At 43.1% G+C, this 21,151-nt stretch overlaps 1 protein-coding gene across 1 annotated transcript in view; it reads right to left on the bottom strand.

Annotated features, from left to right (window-relative positions):
* The window catches only part of PAPPA2 (pappalysin 2), a 226,291-nt gene that overhangs the window by 48,494 nt on the left and 156,646 nt on the right, over positions 1-21,151 (bottom strand). Inside the window, exons 14-16 of the mRNA XM_006754525.2 lie at positions 19,694-19,865; positions 16,158-16,335; positions 14,829-15,042 (exon numbers count right to left, since the gene is read on the bottom strand). Coding sequence (XP_006754588.1) covers positions 14,829-15,042; positions 16,158-16,335; positions 19,694-19,865 — 564 coding nt within the window. The remainder of the gene's footprint in view (positions 1-14,828; positions 15,043-16,157; positions 16,336-19,693; positions 19,866-21,151) is intronic.

The raw sequence follows: 21,151 nt of genomic DNA on the forward strand, positions 1-21,151 counted from the left end.
CTTCCCAAAAGCACTTTCAATGAAGGGTTTGCCATTGTTTTTACCTCAGAAAGCTCCTTTTTGTCTCTCTCCTGGACTGGATACTTTACTTTTTTTCCCACTACAGAGAGTATATCCTCCCAGGGACTCTTTCCTTTCCACCACCTCCCACAGTTGAAATCCTTCCCCTACCTCTGATGAACCAACATCCCCCAGCTGGAGAGAGAGAGAGAGAGGCTGTGAAACCTTGCATGTCAGCATGGTTAGAAAGGGAAACCCTCACTTGGCCAGGACAATACTATTTTGACTTCATGTGGTATTTTTCTCTGAATTGGTTGGAACACTTCAACCAGGAAAACAGTCCTCCTTTTCCTTGCCCAGAGTGAGAAGCCATTCAACAATGTCGATTTCGTATAGTCACTTGCCAACTTAATAACCTCAGGGGCGAGGGGAGACACATCAAACTTGGATGGTGCAGAGCGAGGTGGGTGTAGTGGATGGTGCCTGGACATTGTGACAGGTCCTGTGCTATAAACCATCAGAGGAAGGGAAATGCTGGAAGGTAGAAAGGGAGGCAGCATATTTCACAGAGTCCCTGGACCCCATAGGAAGCACCATAGGCAGAAATGACACAGATGGGAGAGAGTCCTGACTCCCTAGGAAATCCAATTTCCTTTCTACAAGTGATCCCCATGGATTCTCCTCGCAATTTCTTCTCCCTTGTACAGGGATGGTCTCCTATGGCCACCTCTCCATAAGCCTGTCACAGCTTCTGCATGTCATGTCTCTCCTCAGACTTCTCACAAAGCATCCATTCCTCAGGCCCAACAGCCCATGTCAACACCTGTCAATCCTGTTTATGGCATTTATCCTGAGATCCTGTGGTACTTGAATGCCATGATCTGGTTCTGGCCATGTTGCCTGTAATTGCGGCAGGAACTCTGGCACTTGAACTCAGGAACTCAGAGTGTCTGAGGGTCCTCCAACCTCTAGGAAATGTGGTTTCTACACAGGGCTCTTGAAGAGGACTGACGCCTATACCAATGGCAGGACTCTGACCTCCAGTGGAGCTATGGCTGCCTCTTCTAGTTTGCTGATGTTGAGGAGTGACCACTAGCTTTTTTGTTTTGTTTTGTTTTGTTTTGTTTTATTTTGCTAATCCTTATCCAAGGATTTTTTTCTTTGAGTTTTAAAACTTCTTTATTGATTTAAGTATTAGATATGTCTACTTTTCCCCCACTGACATCTCCCCAGCCACTCCCACCCTCCAACACATGCCCATAATGAAAAGAAACAGAACAAAACTGTATTATTCACAATGGTCCATAAAGTCTATGCATTAAGAGCCAAGGGGCACTGTGAAGTCATTGAAGTGAATGAGTTTGCATTTCTAAGAATGAAGGCATTGGACACTAGACCAATGCGTGTAGACAGGTCCTCACCAGGACAGAGATCCCAAGACGTCTTTGATAGTCTAGTCCAGATGTTGCAGGTTGAAACAGGGCTCTTCTGCTGAGTCAAGAGAAAAGCATTTTGGTGACCCATGCCTGGGAGGATGAGGTGCAGTGGTGAGATTTATTGAAGCTGGAGCAAACACAAAGGACTGTCCCCAGGTGCCCAGACTCTGTGTCTCATCCACAGCCAGGAAGAAGTCCAACCTTGTCTTCATCAAGCCCAGAAGAAGGTCCTGGGTCCAGAAATCCTGTGCCATTGGTTCAGTCCATGCCAAAGCTCTTTCCCCATCTGGCTAGCCTAGTCTCTGTTCCCAGCTATGCTTCGGCCAGCACTGCTATGCACAGGCCCACACTTCCTAGTAGAGCCACACTTGAGGCCCACATTGGGTTGCCTCAGCTGCTGGGCCTGCATGGCTGCTAAGAGAGGGAACACGGGAACAAATAGGGCACTTGCAGGAACAATGCATGGGTGCCACCAATATAAGCTTTGATTGTATTACCTGGGGCTTGGGAAAGACCATGCACCCTTTCAAATTAACCAATCTCTTATTCAATCCTTTGGGGGCTTGTGTTGGGCCCCCCCTGCTAACTAATCTGGTCTTTTATCCAGATTAGACACCTCCCCTTTATGATCACTGCCTTGGCTCCTACTGTGCAGGCCTCAAAGTAGAAGGACCTCCCCCTGCACCATCTTGGCTTCTACTGGGCACATGCCCAGTAGAGAAATCCCCCCATCCTCCATAATCACACTATCAGGCTGGCTGACATGCTAAGTCCCTTCAGCAGAGGATTCTGTGACTTCCTAGTGAATGAGGCAGTGTCTGATCTTAATATCTGATTCCATTTGCTGCCTTTCTTTATTAATATCTAGCTACCTATGTTAACACAAATGCCTTTCCCATGAAACATTCTACTCACTGCCTATCAGCTCAGTATATTTTCTTTATCCCAGTGGAGTAAGAGAAGTGAAACTATCTCATTTTACAGGCAGGAAACTGCACATTAATAACCATGAGGTGACTTGACCAAGGCCACATAGCAAGCAAGCCACTGGCTAAAGCAAAAATAGAATTCAGACTTTTGAAATAATGATATAACACCCTGACCATTAGACCAATGGCTACTAAATGACATTTGTAGACCAATGATGTGAAAGCCATTTAAAAAACACACACACAACAACAAACCTTGATTCACAGGTGTACAGAACAGTTCTCTTGGGCTGACTTAGTACCTTATATTTTTAAACTTTCCAACAGTTTTAATAGGTAGCTAGGCTGCCAAACTAATAAAAATCTATGCTAGCAAAACTACGCCATAGGTATGGACACCAGGGAGTAATACCACCCATCTAAAAACCTGGTCAAAAGGCTGGGTGTTTAGCAAAGACCAAACAGCTACAGCCTTACTATGCACATGGTATCATGAGAAGTTGGGGTAGAAGGTTTATATTGATTTTCCCTCTAACTACTCCAGACAAACCACCACAATTTCCAAGTTAGAAGATGCATTTTCTAATTTTCAGAACTCATGGTAACCACCTAGAACTGAAATCCCAGCTGTACTCTTTCTGGTTTTTACATCTTTGCCAGAAATGAAGATCTTTTAATCAAAACTTGGCTGAAATTTTGATTGATGTTGCTTAAGGCACACATGTGTCTACCCCATCTTTCTATCACCAAGGCAGGGTTTTAAAAAGTAATATTTATTTTCCATTGGAGAAAGTAAAAGTATGATTATTGACTCCAAGAGAATGATCAGGTCTTTGCTGATGGAGGGCATCTGGTTTCTGCAGTGGTTAGCCCCTGGTGAGTAATTACAATAACAGAATAACCTTGGAACACTGAGCACTTAAGTGCTAGGCACTGTGTAGAATACATATCTATCTCACTTTATCCTTAAAACCATCCTGTGATAAGAGCTACTGTAACCTGATTTCTTGACCCCCTTATCTCCACATGTGCTCTTTCTCAATCCCAGCTCAGAAAAATACCATCCTCCACCATGTTGCTCAAACTTGAACTTAGGAGACATCCTTGATTCTACGCTTTCTCTCAACTTACCTTTTCCTCAAGCTCCCATCTGATCTCATCTATCCATCAGCAAGTGCTCTCAATTTTATGTCCCAAACAGTTCTGGACTCTGTCCCCATTTCTCATGCACATATCTCCGTGAGTGATCGCCTAAGTGCCCACCTCTCACTACGACTGGAAACCCTACTTCTCTGGATCCCTTCCTATGCAGTCAAAAGACATGTCAGAGGGGTATTTTATAAAAACAAACAAATAAATTAGATCATGTCATTATTATTAATTAATTAATTTATTTATTTTTTGCTTAGAGCATTTCGGTTGCCTCCTGTTGCATAAAAAATAAAATCCATGCTTTCTCTCTTCTCACTGTGAGGTCCTACATAATCTGGCCCCACTGCTTCTGACCTCATCCTATGACCCACTCACCTTCTTTAATGCACTTGGTTCACACTGGACTTAGAATTCCACATACAACAAAGTTCCTTCCTGATAGAATTCGTTGGTGCCATTCTCTATGCTTGTCTTTTTGCCCTTCTCCTGACGGGCTCTTCTTTCTAAGAATTACTTTGGCTACCCCAGAGCATCCTTATTTTACATCTCTAATGTTTGTGGTTTTCTATCAGAGCACCTGTATATCTTTCATAGAATGCTTCCTCTGCAGTCCTATAATAATTTGGTTTTTAGTTCCTATTGCCTGTCTTCCCCACTGAAATATAAGCTTGGTGAGGGCAAGACCTTACTCTTATATCCTCTGTGCCCAGCACAATATCTGGTATGTAATAGGCAACAATAAACATTGGTTCAATGAATGTTTAACTGTTTATTTTACAGATAAGGTAGGTGAGGTTTCGAAAAGAAAAAGAGCTTTGCCTGGTGTTACGTGACTAGTTAATGGCAGAGCAGGAATTAGGACAATGATCTGATGTCAGGCCCAAGTCATAATACGAAAACACTCATATTCCTAGAAACAGAGCTGCAGACAGATCACCTCCCTCTACTTAGCACCTTTGTACTGCATATCTCCAAGTCCTACCACATAAAATATCCCTGAAAAGGAGATGTACGGGCAAGTTGTAATTACATTATTTCCATTATATAGACTAGAAAACTGAAGCATTAATTAAGTCTCTTGTCTGACATGTGGTCAGTTTTTCAATTGAAATCAGAAGCCTCTTTACTCAGACTGTAGTTTAGCCCCTTCCTGTTTATTGGTTCTAGGAGCAGCCTTGTGGGCATCACCTAGGAGCATGTTAGGAATGCAGAGTCTCAAGCTCCACCCCAGAAACTATAGTCTAATGAGATCTCCTAGTGATTCCTATGCCCATTATAGTTTGAGAAGTACTGATCTAGACCATCTTAAAAGACACAGTCCTCTACCCCACCCCAGAGAGAACTGTCAGCACTGCCAACCTTCACGCCAGTTTCTTCTTAATGAAGTGCTGACCTGGTTTCTCAAGCCAGTCTCCTAAATGGAGAGCAGGTTGATTCCAGCATGGCTGGTCCACAGCCTGTCATCCTTACCCCACATCTCTAACACCAAGCCTCCCGGTGTATGGCCCAGCTCTTCTACTGGACAAAAAATAGTAGCTGCAGCCCCATCCCACGTTGGCTTTGGTCTTCCACTCTACCCTGATGAAAAATAATGCCCCATACAAAACTCTTCTCCTCTGTGAAATAGAACCCCTCTGTTAGAAGGAGCCACTGCTAACCCCTAAAAACATATGGACTGTTCCACTTTTAAGCCTGGCCACCCCACCTTCTATCTTTAGACTTTCTGCTGCTAAATCTTAGGTCTCCAAATTGGCAGGTTAAATAATGCCCTGTCCCTAGGTCTGCACACCTGACTCAAGTTTGGGGCTCTGTCTTCATCTCTCTCTGCAACTGCCTCAATTGTTCATCACTCAGCCTCTCTCACTTCAAGTTCAACAGACCCCTTTTTCCCACGAGTTCCTTGGCCCCTCTCGTACATTCTCCATACGGCTGAAGGGTTATCTTCCTACCAAATCTGCGCCAGTTACCCCCAAATCTAAAAACATTCCAAGGTTTCTCTAATGCAGCAGTCGCCAAACTTTCGGACCTCACAGACCACCAGTGGTCTATGGACCACCGGTTGGCGACCGCTGCTCTAATACATGCAACTCAAACACAAGCATATACAACAGCTATTAACATTGTTCTGCCCTTCAATCCATGTTTGAGGAACTGGTGATTATGCTGAAATGCAGGTGAAATGGGTCCAAAACATGGAAATGTTCAGTAGGAATCTCTTGCCTTCACTATCTTTCATCATTCAGCTATTTGTCCATTGGTAAGTTCAGCCAACAAATATTCACTGAGCTCCCAGTATGTGTACATGCACTACACTAGGTTCAGCACTTGTAGAAACAAACATTAATACTATAATAGGGGACCACCAGTGCTGCCTGGAACTTGAAGGAAGACGGATACAGGTAAGGACACTTTGACATGGGTTCATTAAATAGACAAAGTGAAGATGGCATGCCAAAAAGAAGAAACAGAGCATGCAAGAACCCAGAGGTGTGACAGGTAGTGCGTGTTTGAAGCCTTGGACAGGAGCCTAAATGGAAAAAAAAATATGCCTGTATATGGCCGCTGTGGAAGGGAAGGAGAATGCGGCAGGGCCAGGGCAAGTCAGGTGGGACAAAATTCTGGTAGGAAAAGGCCACAAATGATATGAATTCAATTTCAGAGGGTCGGTTCTCCCACTTGTAAGAAATCCTTTGGTCATCTTCACAAAATTTTCATCTTAGGAATCCCTCTAGGTATTGTTACCTCCCTGGTTCCTGATCAGTTTGACTCACCAGGCAAGTGTGATAGAAAGTGTTATCAGTTTATACACAAATCCACACCCTCCTCTCTGACTCCCCTGGGAATTAACTGATCAATCAGTGCATGTCACTGTTGCTTTTCCTGAAAACAAAGCTCTTTGCATGTCTCTTTGTCCAGAAGCCACAGAAATGATAAAACCTAAACCCACTAATGAGGTATGAGAACTTTCTGGAAGGTTGTGACACACCTAAGGACTTTGGAATTGGCACAGGTAAACCATGTCTTTGCAGTCTACCTGATCTGTCATCCCTCTGATGAGGATTGGAGTGAAATGGCTAATTAACCTTCTCCTGGTCAATTTTCCTTAACTGAAGAGGAAGAGTCAGAAGTCACAGCAGCCCTCAGCAGGCTTTTAGTGACCGCCCTGGGTGACTCCCATCAGGAAGACAGTGAGCAGCAGAAGATTTGGTATCAGGAGACTAATGCTCAGACTCCAGCTGTGGCTCTTAATAAATCTCTCACTTTTAATTAATTACTTACCCTTTCTCAGTTTTCCTATCTAAAAATGGGGATAATAATAGCTCCTTTACAGGTTCATTAGAAGATTTTATAAGTTAGTTTATATAAAGCATGTAGTCCAATAAATGCTCAACAAGCAGCAGAAATCATTAGCTCTGGTGACCAAAGGATCTACTCAACCACACTCCCCTCTCCATCCTCACTGCCCGCAGAGTGTCCTTGTGTCCGTGTGTGTGTGTGTGTGTGTGTGTATGTGTGGGTTATGAGTGTGGAGTATTATTCTACTCAATCTTCCCACCCCAATTAATTCTTCATATTTTGTCCCACCCTTCAGGAGACAGTTCATAAATCAGTTTGGCCTGAGATAACCCCATAACTAGAGAGCAAAGAGTAACACTCTCCCTGCAGGTTGCAGAGGAGTTAGCAGAGCCTGAGGCAGAGGATGGGAAGGAAAAAGGAAGCAGAGAAAGGGCAGAAAGCTTAGGAGATGAAGAAAGTCCTACTGGCTTATATAGAACAAGCCAGTGTTTCCTCAGTCTAGATTTAAAGTTTTTTCCTGATTAATAGAGACATCAACAATCAATATAAAATCAAAAGAGGAAAGATCTTTTTACAGTAAGATGCTCCCTAGACTAGGATTGAAGGTCACGGGGAATTTATGAGTTCAATAAATGTGTTTCACGTGAAGGCTTGCATGCTCGTCACCAAGGCTGCGTGAAGCCTGCAGCGGCAAGCTGGCCTGCACCCAAGTGTGCATCTGAGTGGCCGAGGTGTGGAGCAGACATGCAGTCCTTTGAGGCCAAAAGAGGCCATAATAAATTAGCCTGAAGCTCACATTATCCTACAATGGCAAGAGAATTTGAGGATTCCAAAGATAAACTTTGAATGTATTTACTATAAACACTAAAAAGCCAGACAATGATTTAATAAAAAAAAATTTCTATTTCTCATAGATGCATGAGTGTACACGGTGATTATATCCCTTAATTGACAAATCATAGATAGCACATGTATATATATACATATGTACATATGTTCAGCACCTACTCATATATTAGCTTAAAAATTAGGTAGTTTTTTACTGATTGTTTAAAATCACAAATCCAAGACACTTAAGGAGTTTAAACATTACCCAACTCCTTCTTGTCCTTCCTATAGTAGGATAAAATCAGGTGAACCTGAGATTCAAGCTATGGCTCAAAAAGATCAAAAGAGCCTACAAATCTAGGCAATGTCTCCAGGACACGACTTCCCTGTCTCCTCCAGACCTGCCTAACCTACTTGCCCACCCTCATTTCTGAAGTGTGTCCAGCTCTAACTTGCTGACTATTTCATTTCCATTTATTTCCCCCCCTTCCCCCTTTTCCGTTTCATGGTCTATTGAAGCCTTGGTAGTATTTGGATAACTCAGTGAGCTAACAGCGGGATGAAATGAAGCATTCAGAGAGTCCTGATTGGGGGAAGAAAGTGCACATTCTTTACAATTTAATGATCTTTCTGTTTTGATGTGTGTGTGCATTTTTAATAGGCAGAAAAACGTGTTTCCCCAATGAGCTGGTCACTGAGGACCTGTACCTCCCACTTAGAATGTCAACTTCACTCTTTCTGGCTATTATGCTGTTCTTCTGGAGCATAGGGAGCAACCATGGTTGGGAGACAACAGCCACTGATAAAACTGTACCTGAATCTTTTTCTTGTTAAAGAAGGTTACCTGTTAAGCACACAGAAAGCAACTAAGGTGGTTGAAATGCTGCTGCTGCTGCTGACGATATAAATAAAAAGCAGCTGCTGATGACTGAAAGATTACTATGACTAAAAACTGTGTTTGGCCCTACCCAGTTTGGCTCAGTGGATGGAGTGTCAGCCCTCAGACTGAAGGGTCCTAAGTTCGATTCTCAGTTGCAGGCTCCAACCCTGGCCCCTTTCCGGGCACATGCAGGATACAACCAATCAATGTGTCTCTCTCACATCGATGTTTCTCTGTCTTTCCCCCTCCCTTCCACTCTGTCTAAAAAAATCAATGGAAAAAAAAATATCCTCGGGTGAGGATTAACAAAAGAAAATTTAAATAAAAAATAAAAACTGTTTGATTGTTTACATCCATTCTCTCATTAAATCCTTACAAAACCCTATAAGTACTCTATTTCCTATTATCTTCATTTTATAAAATAAGAATAGTGATGATCAACCCAAATCAGTAACTTGCTTGAGGTCACAGAGCTAATAAATAGCAGAGGCAGGATCCAAATTCAGATCACACTGACCCTGGAATCTGTAATTGAACACTAAGCCAAGAGGTAATCCTGGGACTAAAAAGGCTTTCCTAGCAATGTGACTAAATCATCTTCTTTAGAAGTTTCAGGAAAGTTTTAACTTAAAAATTAAACTCAATTCTAGAAATTTTTAAAAATTTCCAAAATTCTATCTTCAAGGAAGACCTGGATTCAGTTCTCTTGGGAGTGAGTGGAGAACAAATGACCAAAACCCTTCAAGAGGAAGAGAATAAAACTTTGGCCAACCTTCTGACTAAAAGTCCTCTAAGTATAACCTTTAAGTATTGCCCAGTAAGATCATGCCCAAGTAGTATTTGTGCTTGTAATGTATCACTGCTTCTTTTTTATTTCCTGGTGGCAATAAATTATTATATATCACTTCTCTCCACATTCTTAAAGCCAAGTGTTAACTCTTCTTATGGATTCTACTGAGGTAGAAAATGCAACATAGACTTCAGAGCTGAAGTCAGTCAAGATTTTTTTCTTATTTTACAGGTGGGGGATGGGAGGGGGAAGACCCATAGAAATAAACTAATTTCCTCAAGCTTGAAAGTCTTTTTACCCAAGGGCCTGGTCTTTGGGGTCATAATAGTTTTAACACTATATATTAGCAATAATCTGAGTCTCAGTTTCCCCATTTATAATAGAGGATAATAATATACTGAAATGTATTATTATTATAGCAGCTTATAGAATATAATATCATATGTTATATTATACTTTTATTTTATTCTGTAATAAAATATATCTGTGCCATTTATTAGCACACATAGAACACAGGAGGAATCAATATCACCATCATCATTATCACTGACCCACAATGACAAAGCCCAGACCTTATGCTTTTAACTCCCTGCCACACAAATGACTTGTGTGTGTGGAGATGGGTCAAATACACACATCTAGCTCCAGGGCTTCCCAGGCCCACCTCCCAAGTTGGATCAGAAAAACCTATTGAAAAGGTTTACCAACCAAACATTCATTAAACAGTAAACAGTACAATATGAGACCTAGTTATTGCATTCTTGACCTAGATTTGTGTTTATAGAACTTAAATAGATTTATGTACTTTGGAAAAGCTGATCCCATGGGCAACCCTCAAAAAGGATGGCTGTTTATAATTACTTTCAAGCAGATCTGATGGCTACCTTTTGGATGGTTTCTTGATGAATGCCTTATAGAAAGAGAGCCTAAGTAAAGTTAGAAGGTTGGAATAATTTAGAAGTCAAATTAATTATGGGCCTTAATGAGGTTAACCTAACCTTCACACATAAAGATAACACCTAATGAGAAAAAGGTAACTATGAGTGTGTGAAAGCGAGACTATAATATAATGTTTTTGATAAATTTTAAGTTCAACACATTTATTTGAGCTCCCTTGGAAGTCAGGGTAATAAAACAAAGGAGTCATTAATGATGATGTATATATGGAAGTAAACTGCATGGGAGAAAAGGAAAGGGCTTAAAGGAGAGCGGGTGTGGGTATTATAAAATGTGAATAAGAAAGAACTCCTGAAACTACCTAAAATTTACAGTTTCTTTGGAGTTACAATTCTGTTTGTTCCTCTATTATCTCCAAAAATAAAGAAGCCTTAAAGAAACTTGCAAAAATGAAACATGCAAAAATGCTGCTTCACTAATTTTTAAAAGAGACAAGTATTCTGGATTTCATAAGGAAAGTCAAAACCCCATGAAAAAGTGATAAAAATGTACTTCTCATATGGAAAATAGGGATTGTGCCATTTATAACAATCACTTTCTTGCGTTTTCCTACTTAGTGTTGATTGTATAGTGAATGTTTTCAATATTCTTCCAAACATCATTAATGGTAGCAGGATATTTCATGATATGGCTGAATGATCATATGGCTGCACTAGATAATGGCCATTTATTTTTGCTTTATTTTTTCTGCCCCTCAACATTCACTTATATCTTCCTCAGTTTTCCTCTGGAGAATCCATGGCCTTTGGGTGATGCTGACTCTACTCATGACTTCAAGTTCAGAGTACTTGACCCATGATTGAGCCATAACATCTCCCTGATCTCAGGAATTAGACTTGAGTGTGGGCAGCACCACCCTCAAATTGTAGGAAGAGGGGCAAGGAATACAGGGAAAAGGAGAAAGCTCCTACTTGTACTCATGTCCTCTTCCACACTGTTTCTAGGAGAAATAACACCCATGAGCGAGGGAGCATGGGGACTGTGTGCTCCTTGAGGCCAGGGCCTTGATCTTATTCATATGTGATTTTCACTCCCAACCCAGGGACGGGCACGGAGCATGCAGGTGGGACTGCCAGCTGCAGCTGTGCCATTGGACATCCCCATGTGGAATGGGATGAAGCTTAAAACAGGTTGGATGGAATGAGAAGTCAGATCCAATACTTAGACTTCTTTTCTCTTGAAACATTGTTCAATAGACTTGAGAAAAAGCAGGAAGGGAAGGAACCTGGCTGATATTTGAGTCATTGTTTTCTACTTTGAAAAAGAAATCAACAAAAAGTAATACCCAGAACATGGATTAAACCTCATAGTTTATGAAATACTGTCAGAACATTATCCACTTTCAGCCTCAAAACAACACTTGGATAGAAATAATTACTATGCCTCACATTGTGGATGCAAACGGTGAGACATGGGGGAATTAAGAACATGGTTCAGGATCATGCAAGCAGCAAGATGCAAATGTGACCATCAGGTGGGAGTTCCCAGTGCTCACAGACCTGCATCAAATCAGCATGTGCCCACTGGGTCTGGATTGATCTCCCTGCCTGCTTTTCTCAGTTTCTTCTCCTCAGGCCCACATGCCCTAGAAAGAAGATGAGGGCCCCATTTATACAACTCTGGGCTCTTTCCACCGAGCAAGGAACAAGGCTAACACAGTTCGTTGCGTAAACACCAGTGGCAAGTGACAGTGATTTACACCGATCTGCAAACTTCTGATTACCAACCTGCCGCCTGCTATGTCAACAGGTACAAACTGAGATTTAAACCAGTTTACATGGGGCAGTAAATAACTTAATTTCTCCTCAACACGATGCTTGCGGCGCTTGCAAATGTAAATGTTTAAGACATAAAACGACGCCGACGCTGTGATGCAAGCTTCCAGTTTCTCAATTCATTGGAAAAGTTGTGTCAATGAATGCCCCTTATGTGCTCCCATCTGGAGTGGAGATGCACGGTCGGGCAGAAGTCCCACAGTTCTGAGGGGAGTCTCACTGGGCCCAAGAGCTAGAAACAATCCTGCCACCTTAGTTCTTCCTGGTCCTGAGACTTTTCTCCCCCCCTCTTCAATTATTCTTCACCGCACTGCTCTGCAGACACCTGAATGGGGTGCGTGTGTGTGAAAATGGAGGCAAGGAGATAGGAGGAAGCAGCCTCAGGCTCGCTGTCATACCATCCTCACTGACCAGGGCACTCACTGCCTCTCAATATGTGCCTATGGAAACTGACCTAGATCAGGGGTCCTCAAACTTTTTAAACAGGGGGCCAGTTCACTGTCCCTCAGACCACTGGAGGGCCAGACTATAGTTAAAAAAAAAATGAACAAATTCCTATGCACACAGCGGCGGCAAAAACACCCGGCGGGCTGGATAAATGTTTTTGGCGGGCCGCATGTGGCCAGCGGGCCATAGTTTGAGGACCCCTGACCTAGATCCTATGAAAATCATTTGCAAATGTATTTTCCATTGTCAAAACTGTTGACTATACCTGCCAGAGTCCACTGAACTAGAGTGCTTCCATCTGTGAATTTTTCATCAGAATTATAGTATTCTATTCAACCTGGCCCTTGCCTCCTCAAACTGGGAGGACAAGGAGTGGGATTGCCTCTCCCCGTCTCACAGGTGAGTCTGATCGGGGATTTTCCTGCCATGGAAAATCCACCCCACATTAAGAAAACTGGGAATTGCCTTGGCCAGTGTGGTCAGTGGTTAGAGTGTAGGCCCACACACCAAAAAGTCACAGGTTCGATTCCCGGTCAAGGGCATGTATCTGAGTTGCAGGTTTTTTTTTTTTTAATTTTTATTATTTATTACAAAGGATATTACATATGTGTCCATTTTTTCCCCCCGCCCAAGACAGTCCCCTAGCCTCCCGAGTTGCAGGTTTGATTCCTGGCCCAGGTCAGGGCACATGAAGGGGGCAATTAATCACTGTGTCTCTCTCACATTGATGTTTCTCTCTCTCTTGTCCTCTCTTTCTCTCCTCCCCTCCCTTCTTCCCTTCTGCTCTCTAAAAAAAAACAAAAAACAAAAACTAAAAAAATATCTACTATAGTCACACTTCTAATAAAGTCCTGGTTAAGAAATAAATTTGATTTTCTCCTGTATTGGCTTAATTTATAATAGCGAAAGAATAGCTACTATTTATTGAGTACAAGGAGTTTCTTTTTCTGAAAGTTTTCTGTTTGTTTAGAAAATGGTTCTTTTTCTGAAATCATTTATTGAGCAATTGGCACAAGGCAGGCACTGGGCTGGACATGTGTTATCTTGTTTAATCCTAACCCAACACTGTGATATGGGCAGTATCCTCAATTTCCAAAGAAAGTTAAGTAACTCGATTGCATTTGGTCAGCTGATAAAAAGGGGGGTGACTGGGACTTGGGCCCCAGCATGACTGTCTTCAAAGCCCTCCCTCTTCAACATGCTGGAAGCTTTTGTGTTTTGGTCGCCACACTGTCAGAAGACAGACGCTAGGCTTCGGGGTCTCAAAATGTGTTCATAAGAGCCCAGGAAGAAAAAAGCAGAGAGGCTATAATGACAATATTAATTGCTAATACGTATTGACTTTTATGCTCTAAAATTAAATTTACTGAACCTTATGTTTTATACATATTAATCTAGTCCCCATGTAGATATTATTACTTCTATCTTCCTTTTATAGAGGAGAAAGACTGAGACACAGAAAAAAACAAACAGAACAACTTCCCTGCATCACACAGCAAATAAGTATCTAAACTGGGGAGTGGCCCAGACAGTTTCTCTCAGAGTCTCAACCATAAGCCCTAACTGTCCTGATGAGGATATTCCCACACACAGAATGACACTTGGGAAGCTCCTAACACTTACTTTAAAGCAGTGGTTCTCAACCTTCTGGCCCTTTAAATACAGTTCCTCATGTTGTGACCCAACCATAAAATTATTTTTGTTGCTACTTCATAACTGTAATGTTGCTACTGTTATGAATCGTAATGTAAATATCTGATATGCAGGATGGTCTTAGGCGACCCCTGTGAAAGGGTCGTTTGACCGCCAAAGGGGTCGCGACCCACAGATTGAGAACCGCTGCTTTAAAGGACAGTGATCATTAGGGCAGAGATTCTTTTCAAAAGCTCCCAGGTGGCCCTAGCAGGTTTGGCTCAGTGGACAGAGTGTTGGCCTGCGTACGGAAGGGTCCTCGGTTTGATTCCGGCCAAGGGCACATGCCCAGGTTGCGGGCTCGATCCCCAGTGTGGGCAGGCAGGAGGCAGCCAATCGATGATTCTCATCATTGATGTTTTTATCTCTCTCCCTCCCTCTCTGAAATCAATAAAAATATATATTAAAAAAAACAACAACACCCAGTTGAAACTCTATGGGATCTCCTATGGGAAAAAATATATCTTCAGAAAGCACACCTGGTCAACCTGCCTGTCATAATTACACAAACAAACAAAATAAGCACTGGACAACTCAGAAGCTCTTACTACTACTCCCAAAAAAATGGTCTGGGATTTACAGGAGGGAACAGGAGCAAGGTATGGGGTAAAGAGAACTGCGAAGACCAGAGATGATCCAACTTACTTCCTGACTTTACTTTCTGCACTTTCCACCACATAGTAGCCAGGTTTGCATTCATATCTGCAGGCGGAGCCCACGTCATGGTGGCCTTGGAGGCAGTGCGGCAGGAGCAGGTTGGCGTTGGGAATCGCAGGGGGAGTGTCGCACTCCAACTTGCAGTAGGCTTCGGGGAGAGACCAGAGCCCATCTTCAAGGCAGGTCAGCCACGGGCTGAGTCCTGACTCCAGGAAAGAGAAGCACAGGTGGTCAGAACAGAGAGTGCAGAAACATCACACCAGAAAGAACCAAAACCTGTCAATGTATTGGCATTCTTGGAAAGGACATTATTCTTTGTTGAGCTACTTCACGGAAAACTTGGGACAAGTGTTTATCCTATATGTCTTACCCACAGAATATCCAATGTGACCTATTATACAGAATAGAGGTCAGATAACTATTCCCTAACAGAATTATGGGAAGCATAATAATAATAATAATGGATTACCTTCCTATAGACCTTATTATAAGCCAGTCATTGTTCTAAGCATTTTACAGGTAGTAATTCATGTAAACTTCAAACCTCAAGAACCCTATGAAATTGATCTCATTATTATCCCCTAATTTAGGGATGAGGAAATTGGGTTTAGGTAACTTGCCTGAACTAGTAAGAGACAGAGGCAGGGACTGAACTCAGGCAGTTTGGCTGCAGAGTTCTGTGCTTAAACACCACACCATGTGCCTACTAGAAGGCATGGTTTCTCCAAGTTGCAATCCATGGACTTGTCATGGTCCCATCACCAGACCATCCCTGACCTTCTACATCAGAACCTGTTAGCATGGGGCTCAGGGAGCTGCATTTGTAACAAGCCATTGTTAGGCACAGGGAAGTGTAGGAAGAGGTAAGGAGCAGGTGTGGGGTCCATTAAAGCCGGTTTTCCTCTCTGTCTTCATCTGTGACTAGCAGTAGAGCCAGGAACAAATCTTATAACTGCGTTCTCATCTATGAACCAGAACTAAAAGCATCACACCCATAGGATGGTTGTAAATATTAAATTTTAAAATATGTATGAAAAAGTGTAGCTTTCTCCTTAATATTATCAGGACACTGCTGGTTGGCTTGACTCCAGAGGACATACAATCGAATAAAAATAGAAGAACGCCTTAGTTTCTCTGTAAGGGCATCCTGAGCCAGGGATCCTTCCAGGTCGTTGGAAAGATGGTGTTATCAGAAGAGGGTGGTCCAGCAGAGCAAATAGGAAGAGGATTGGGGTGAAGGGACGATCCTCAAAGTACCCCCAAGGAGAGAAGGACTGAAGGGACCCTGTACATAGGGCCTGGTTGGCTGAACAATACCTTGAAGCTTGGCTGGTGGGACACAGGAAATGGAGCAGCGTTGCAGAAAGCTGGTTCCCTCTGGGCAGGAGAAGGTTGCATAATTCACCAGAGCTGGGTCGGGAAGGCCACAATCAAGGGGCATACACCTCACTGTCCGGTCCCAGAGCCCTGAGGAGCATGTGAGCAGAATGTCCTTCTAGAAACAGAGAATTTCCTCTGTCAAGGTCACATCCAAACGTTTATCAAAAGATATTCCTGGTGATTATTTGTGCAGACATTCAAAAGAGGTACAAATCGTTTTGCCTTTCTCCCTTTTTATGCCTTATTGTATTAACACATAGCCTCCCAACCTGATGCTGATGGAAGGCACCTGTTGTGAAAGAGAACCACTGAATGAGGATGCTCCGCCAGGCCAGCTGTGAGCTGCCCTCTACATATGTCTCCTGCTCCGCTCTCCACCCTCCCCCACTGGCCCCTGTGCATCTCAGGCCTCTGACCAGGACACACTGGCAGAGATAATCGAGGGAGGAGGGAAAGACAGGTCAAGGTGTTGATTCTTCTCCTTCCCTAGAGGGTTGCTGCAGATTTGCTCCACCCTTCGGCACCCTCTCTGCACAGCTCCTGTGCTCTCTTCCTGCGGGTTCTCTAACTGCTCCCTACAGTCAACCTTCTACGCCTTGGGTGCTAACAGCCCCTTCCCCCTGGGGACTGCACTTTCCCTCTGTACTTTCCCTATACCCTGCTGCTACCTTTGCAATTAATTAATCCCTTTCTTAAATCCTCTGAAATTGCCCACTTCTGAAGCATGTCATCTGTTTCCTGCTGGGACCCTTACTGATAAGGCAACTGATAAAGCTACTGAACATTGTCATCTCAGTTGAGGATGGTGCACAGTGTCTAAGAACAGTTGAGAATTAATATTATCAGGACACTTCTCTGATAATTCCTATCAGGCACTTTCCAAACCTTGTGGTTCAACTTCAAAGGTTCCAGTCATCTCCTTGGGCATCGGCTCTGCAGGGTAGCCCTAGAGTTTATCATCCCCAAGTAAATGAAGAGACAATGACTAAGGGCCTGGAGGCCAGGCTCTGTACTAGATTTGGGTAAAAACACCCTCACGGATCATAATCTACCAGCAAAGCAAATCATAGGTTGGTCCGATGGCTCAGAAAACACCTGAAGGAGAAAGAATGGAAAGGAGGAGAGAGAGAAAGGGAGAGAGGGAGGTACGGAAGGAAAATGGGAGAGATATGCTTTTATTGGTTATATCCTACCCCCTATTCACCTATCCAAGGTGAATCGAGAGAATATAATGCAAAGAATGCAAACAATGAAAGAAGTAGGAAATGGGGATCATAAAGAAAGGAAATATAATATATAAAAACGACAGCAATGTCATATATACGGACTTGTTCTATGGTGGTGAGGCAGCACAAAGGGGTGAGAGGAGGGACTGCCCATCCTTGGGAAAGAGGAACAGTGTGCTGAGGGAGGTGACACAGGAACTGGCCTTTGAGCGATGAGCTGGACTTCCCAGCAGCAGGGGGGAAGAGGGAGAAGAGAAGAAAGTCTTCGGAGTGAGAGGAGCAGACTGAACAGAGCCTGAGAGACCTGGGAGCTCAGGGCATGTTTGAAAAAAAAACACACAACACAGCTGACACTCTAGCCAAAGGGTGACCAAAGGCTAAAGAGAGTGAGTGGGAGAGATGATTCTGGGGCTCAGCCAGGACCCAGCAGTGGCCAAAGCCAGAGGTAAAATGACTAGTGAAAGCACCTGTCACCCCTGACACCCACTCCTGGCTACCAGCTCTGCCCTGCTTTCCCAATGTTTCCCTGTTGCCTGCCAGGAGGACCCAATTCAAAGCCAGACACATTTTTCTATTTAGTTTCAGTTCTTGTGTCAACAAAAAGCAAATATCCCCACTGTCTTGTGATCACGAGCTGGGATTGTATAATTTCCACAGTGGGGCCGGCCTGGGTGGGGGCCGGGTGGTGGGAGTGGACAGGAGAGGCTGGCTGGAGAGCTGACTCCACCATATGGTCAGTGAAGGGTGAGCTCCCACCTCAGATGCTGTCCCTTACACCCTACAACCTGGACATCTGGCTCAAACCACAATGATCATTTAAAGAATGTCTCCCAAACTCTGCATATATTGCCTTGGTTTTTCTCCTGCCTTCATTAAGGACTGTCTATGTTTGTTTTGAATTTGCTCTTAATTTTAATAACTTGCAAAGCCTGTCTTCTCTTCTCTCCCCTTCCTTACCTATCACAAAAATTTATCCAATCTTTGCATCTTTTTTTTGTTGTTGTTCATTTTTTCTCTTTTCTAGAGCAAGTTAAGCTGGGTTAAGAATGGGTGGGTGATAAGAGCATCATATCACCAAAGCATCATACACCAAGGATAGTCTCAAGGTATATTGAAACTGTTTCTCTCTATGCAGATCCTAAACCACCTGAAGCCAATGACTATGTCTCTAAATTCTGACTGTCCCTAAGCAAGTGAATTCTCCATTGACCCACAACCTGATGGCAGTCAACTGGTACAAAATAAAAAGTCCTTTCTTCTAAACCACTGAAATCTGACTGCCAGTCACACTCCCACCCTTTCCTCATCATACCGCATCTTGCTGGGTCTCTCCTAGAGCACTATTATCTTTGGCCTACTACCTCCTTTCTCTATCTCATATTATGGTTATGTTTTAATGGACGATTTCAAGTTTAAATTGCTCTGCAGAATACCAAAAGCTCTCTAAAGTAAAAATGGAAAACACAATTTTTTTTTGAGAAGACAGCATCATGCTCATAATAATGGTAGCTTAATGGAGTGCTCTGTGCCTATCATTCTGCTAGCAGCTTTAAAACTATTTCCAGTCATCAGAATAACAAAATGACATAAAGTCTTCTGTCCTAATTATTTTAAAAATGTGAGAACAACCTTAAAGAGGTTAGTTCCTTTTGTTTGTTGATTTTTACCTAAAATTACACATCTATTAAACAGTGGAGCCAAAATTTCATTCCAGATCTGTCTCCCAAGCTATGCTCTTACCTCCAAGTCACCTTGAAATCCTGGAAAGGGAGATGTGGTAGCTTGTAGAAATTTGGACAATTCCATCAGGGCTAGAATCATGACATAATGCCCACACCAGGAACTGAGGGAAGGAAATCAGCTCTTTTTCTCCAGCCTTCTTGTAAGAGGACTGGGGGGTCAGACCATGAACCACAGATAAGTGGCTGCCCCCATCTTGCCTGCATATTGTGGACAAGGCTCAACTGTGGCATCTCATCTTGAAGGTCAAAGAAGAGGGAGAAGAATGGAACAGGCATTCCTACTACTGCCCATCTGGAGAGAAATTGACACCCAGATAATGGGAACAACACTGGCTCTTAGACACTTGCACTTCTGTAAAGCCTTGCTTCACCTGGCTTGCTGGAGTCATTTTTCCTTTCACCTGATCGACAAGCACCTGTCCTTCCTTGATGGGGCCAGGGAGAGGAACATGGAGACCTTTTCTCCCCAGGAATTCGGTCCTGATAACCAGGGGTTCCCACTCACCTGCATGGGCCTGAGGTACTGCCCACTGCTGCCCTGAAGGGCAAACCCCTTTTGGCAGGTGATAGCGCACTTCATGTGACCTGGCCCCCCAGAGGTACAGTTCACCACATCCGTGTGCTCCAGTAGCAGTGGCGCACAGCTGCTCTGCTCCCCACAGGGCCGATGGACACAGCTGGGGTGACAGAAAGAGAAGCATCTTAGACCAGCAAGATATTTTCTTGCTCTCGGTGCTGTTGGCAGTGATGCTAAATATTAGCCAAAATGACTGCAGTGAATTTCATCATCAGTTTGCCTTATTTTTCCTTGAGTTGTATTAGTGTTCAGTGACTTTTTTTAAAGAAGGTGGAAAATAAAATGTCTTGGCTATGCACTTACTGCCTTGAAATAATTGAGAATTGATTTTAAAAGCACTGGTCCAAAAGAGATGAATTTGATTTGAATGTGCTAAAGTTGCTGCTTGTGATCCTATGCCCATGGGACTGAAGTTATATGGCAGTGACATTCTCACTTCTTTTACCTATGCTTTTCAGGTATAGGGTGAATGGATTGGAGTTGTGTGATATAAAGAAAACCTTTAAGCCCTGGTTATTCCCTGCAATGCTGTGGTACACCTCATTCACTCCATGAAGCCCCAACAGAGGGAGAAGTAAATGAGTTTGGGGAAGGGGTTATTAATTATCAGCAAGAATTCCCCCAACCCAACCCTAATAATTGCACAGGTAGTATAGGAAATACATCTTTGCCTCTGAGTCTCTATTCAACCTCTCAGGATAAGGTATCTGAAACCTGACTGTCCATGGGACCAGATCGGAACACCTCATTAGTAATGCTAAAGAACTCCAAGTTCCATAGATGCTACATGCCCTGATGTCCACAAAATGTATTTCTTCAATGTGTTAAGTGGAAAGTACTGGAAAACAGAGTCATTAATGGTTGTGGTCCATGTCAGCTTTCTGCCAAGAAATTAATGTGAAATAGCACGTGCTATTTTTCAACAACTCCATCCAATTATGCCATGTCATCATTGAGGACAAATCTGTGCTGAGATACGACACAAAACAAACCCTGTGAATGAGCTTCCTTCCACCAGGATGGGGTTCCATTAACTACGGTTGCTATAACTACCAGTGGGCAAAGTCTGTCCAGCATTGGCAGATGGTAGGAAGAGTGAGACAGGGGAGCACAGACCAGGGGGAAAGTGACATGAAATAAAACCAAGACCAAAAAAATAAAAACCACCAAACCCAGACCTGTTTATGAAGTGAGAAATGGTTTTAGGGCAGCTGCTGCAGATTCTTTCACTAGTTTATATTTCCATGTGCTTCCTTTTTAAGGAATTTGTTTTATGAGGACGGTGTTTGTCAGGTCGTTAGCTTCTGATGGCATCTGGTACCAATTGTAGACTTTTCTCCCTCACACCTCAACCCCAAAGCCCTTCTGTATTTCTCTTCCACTACA

The sequence above is a fragment of the Myotis davidii genome, unplaced genomic scaffold (genome assembly GCF_000327345.1).
Source record: "Myotis davidii unplaced genomic scaffold, ASM32734v1 scaffold591, whole genome shotgun sequence".
Classification (NCBI taxonomy): domain Eukaryota; kingdom Metazoa; phylum Chordata; class Mammalia; order Chiroptera; family Vespertilionidae; genus Myotis; species Myotis davidii.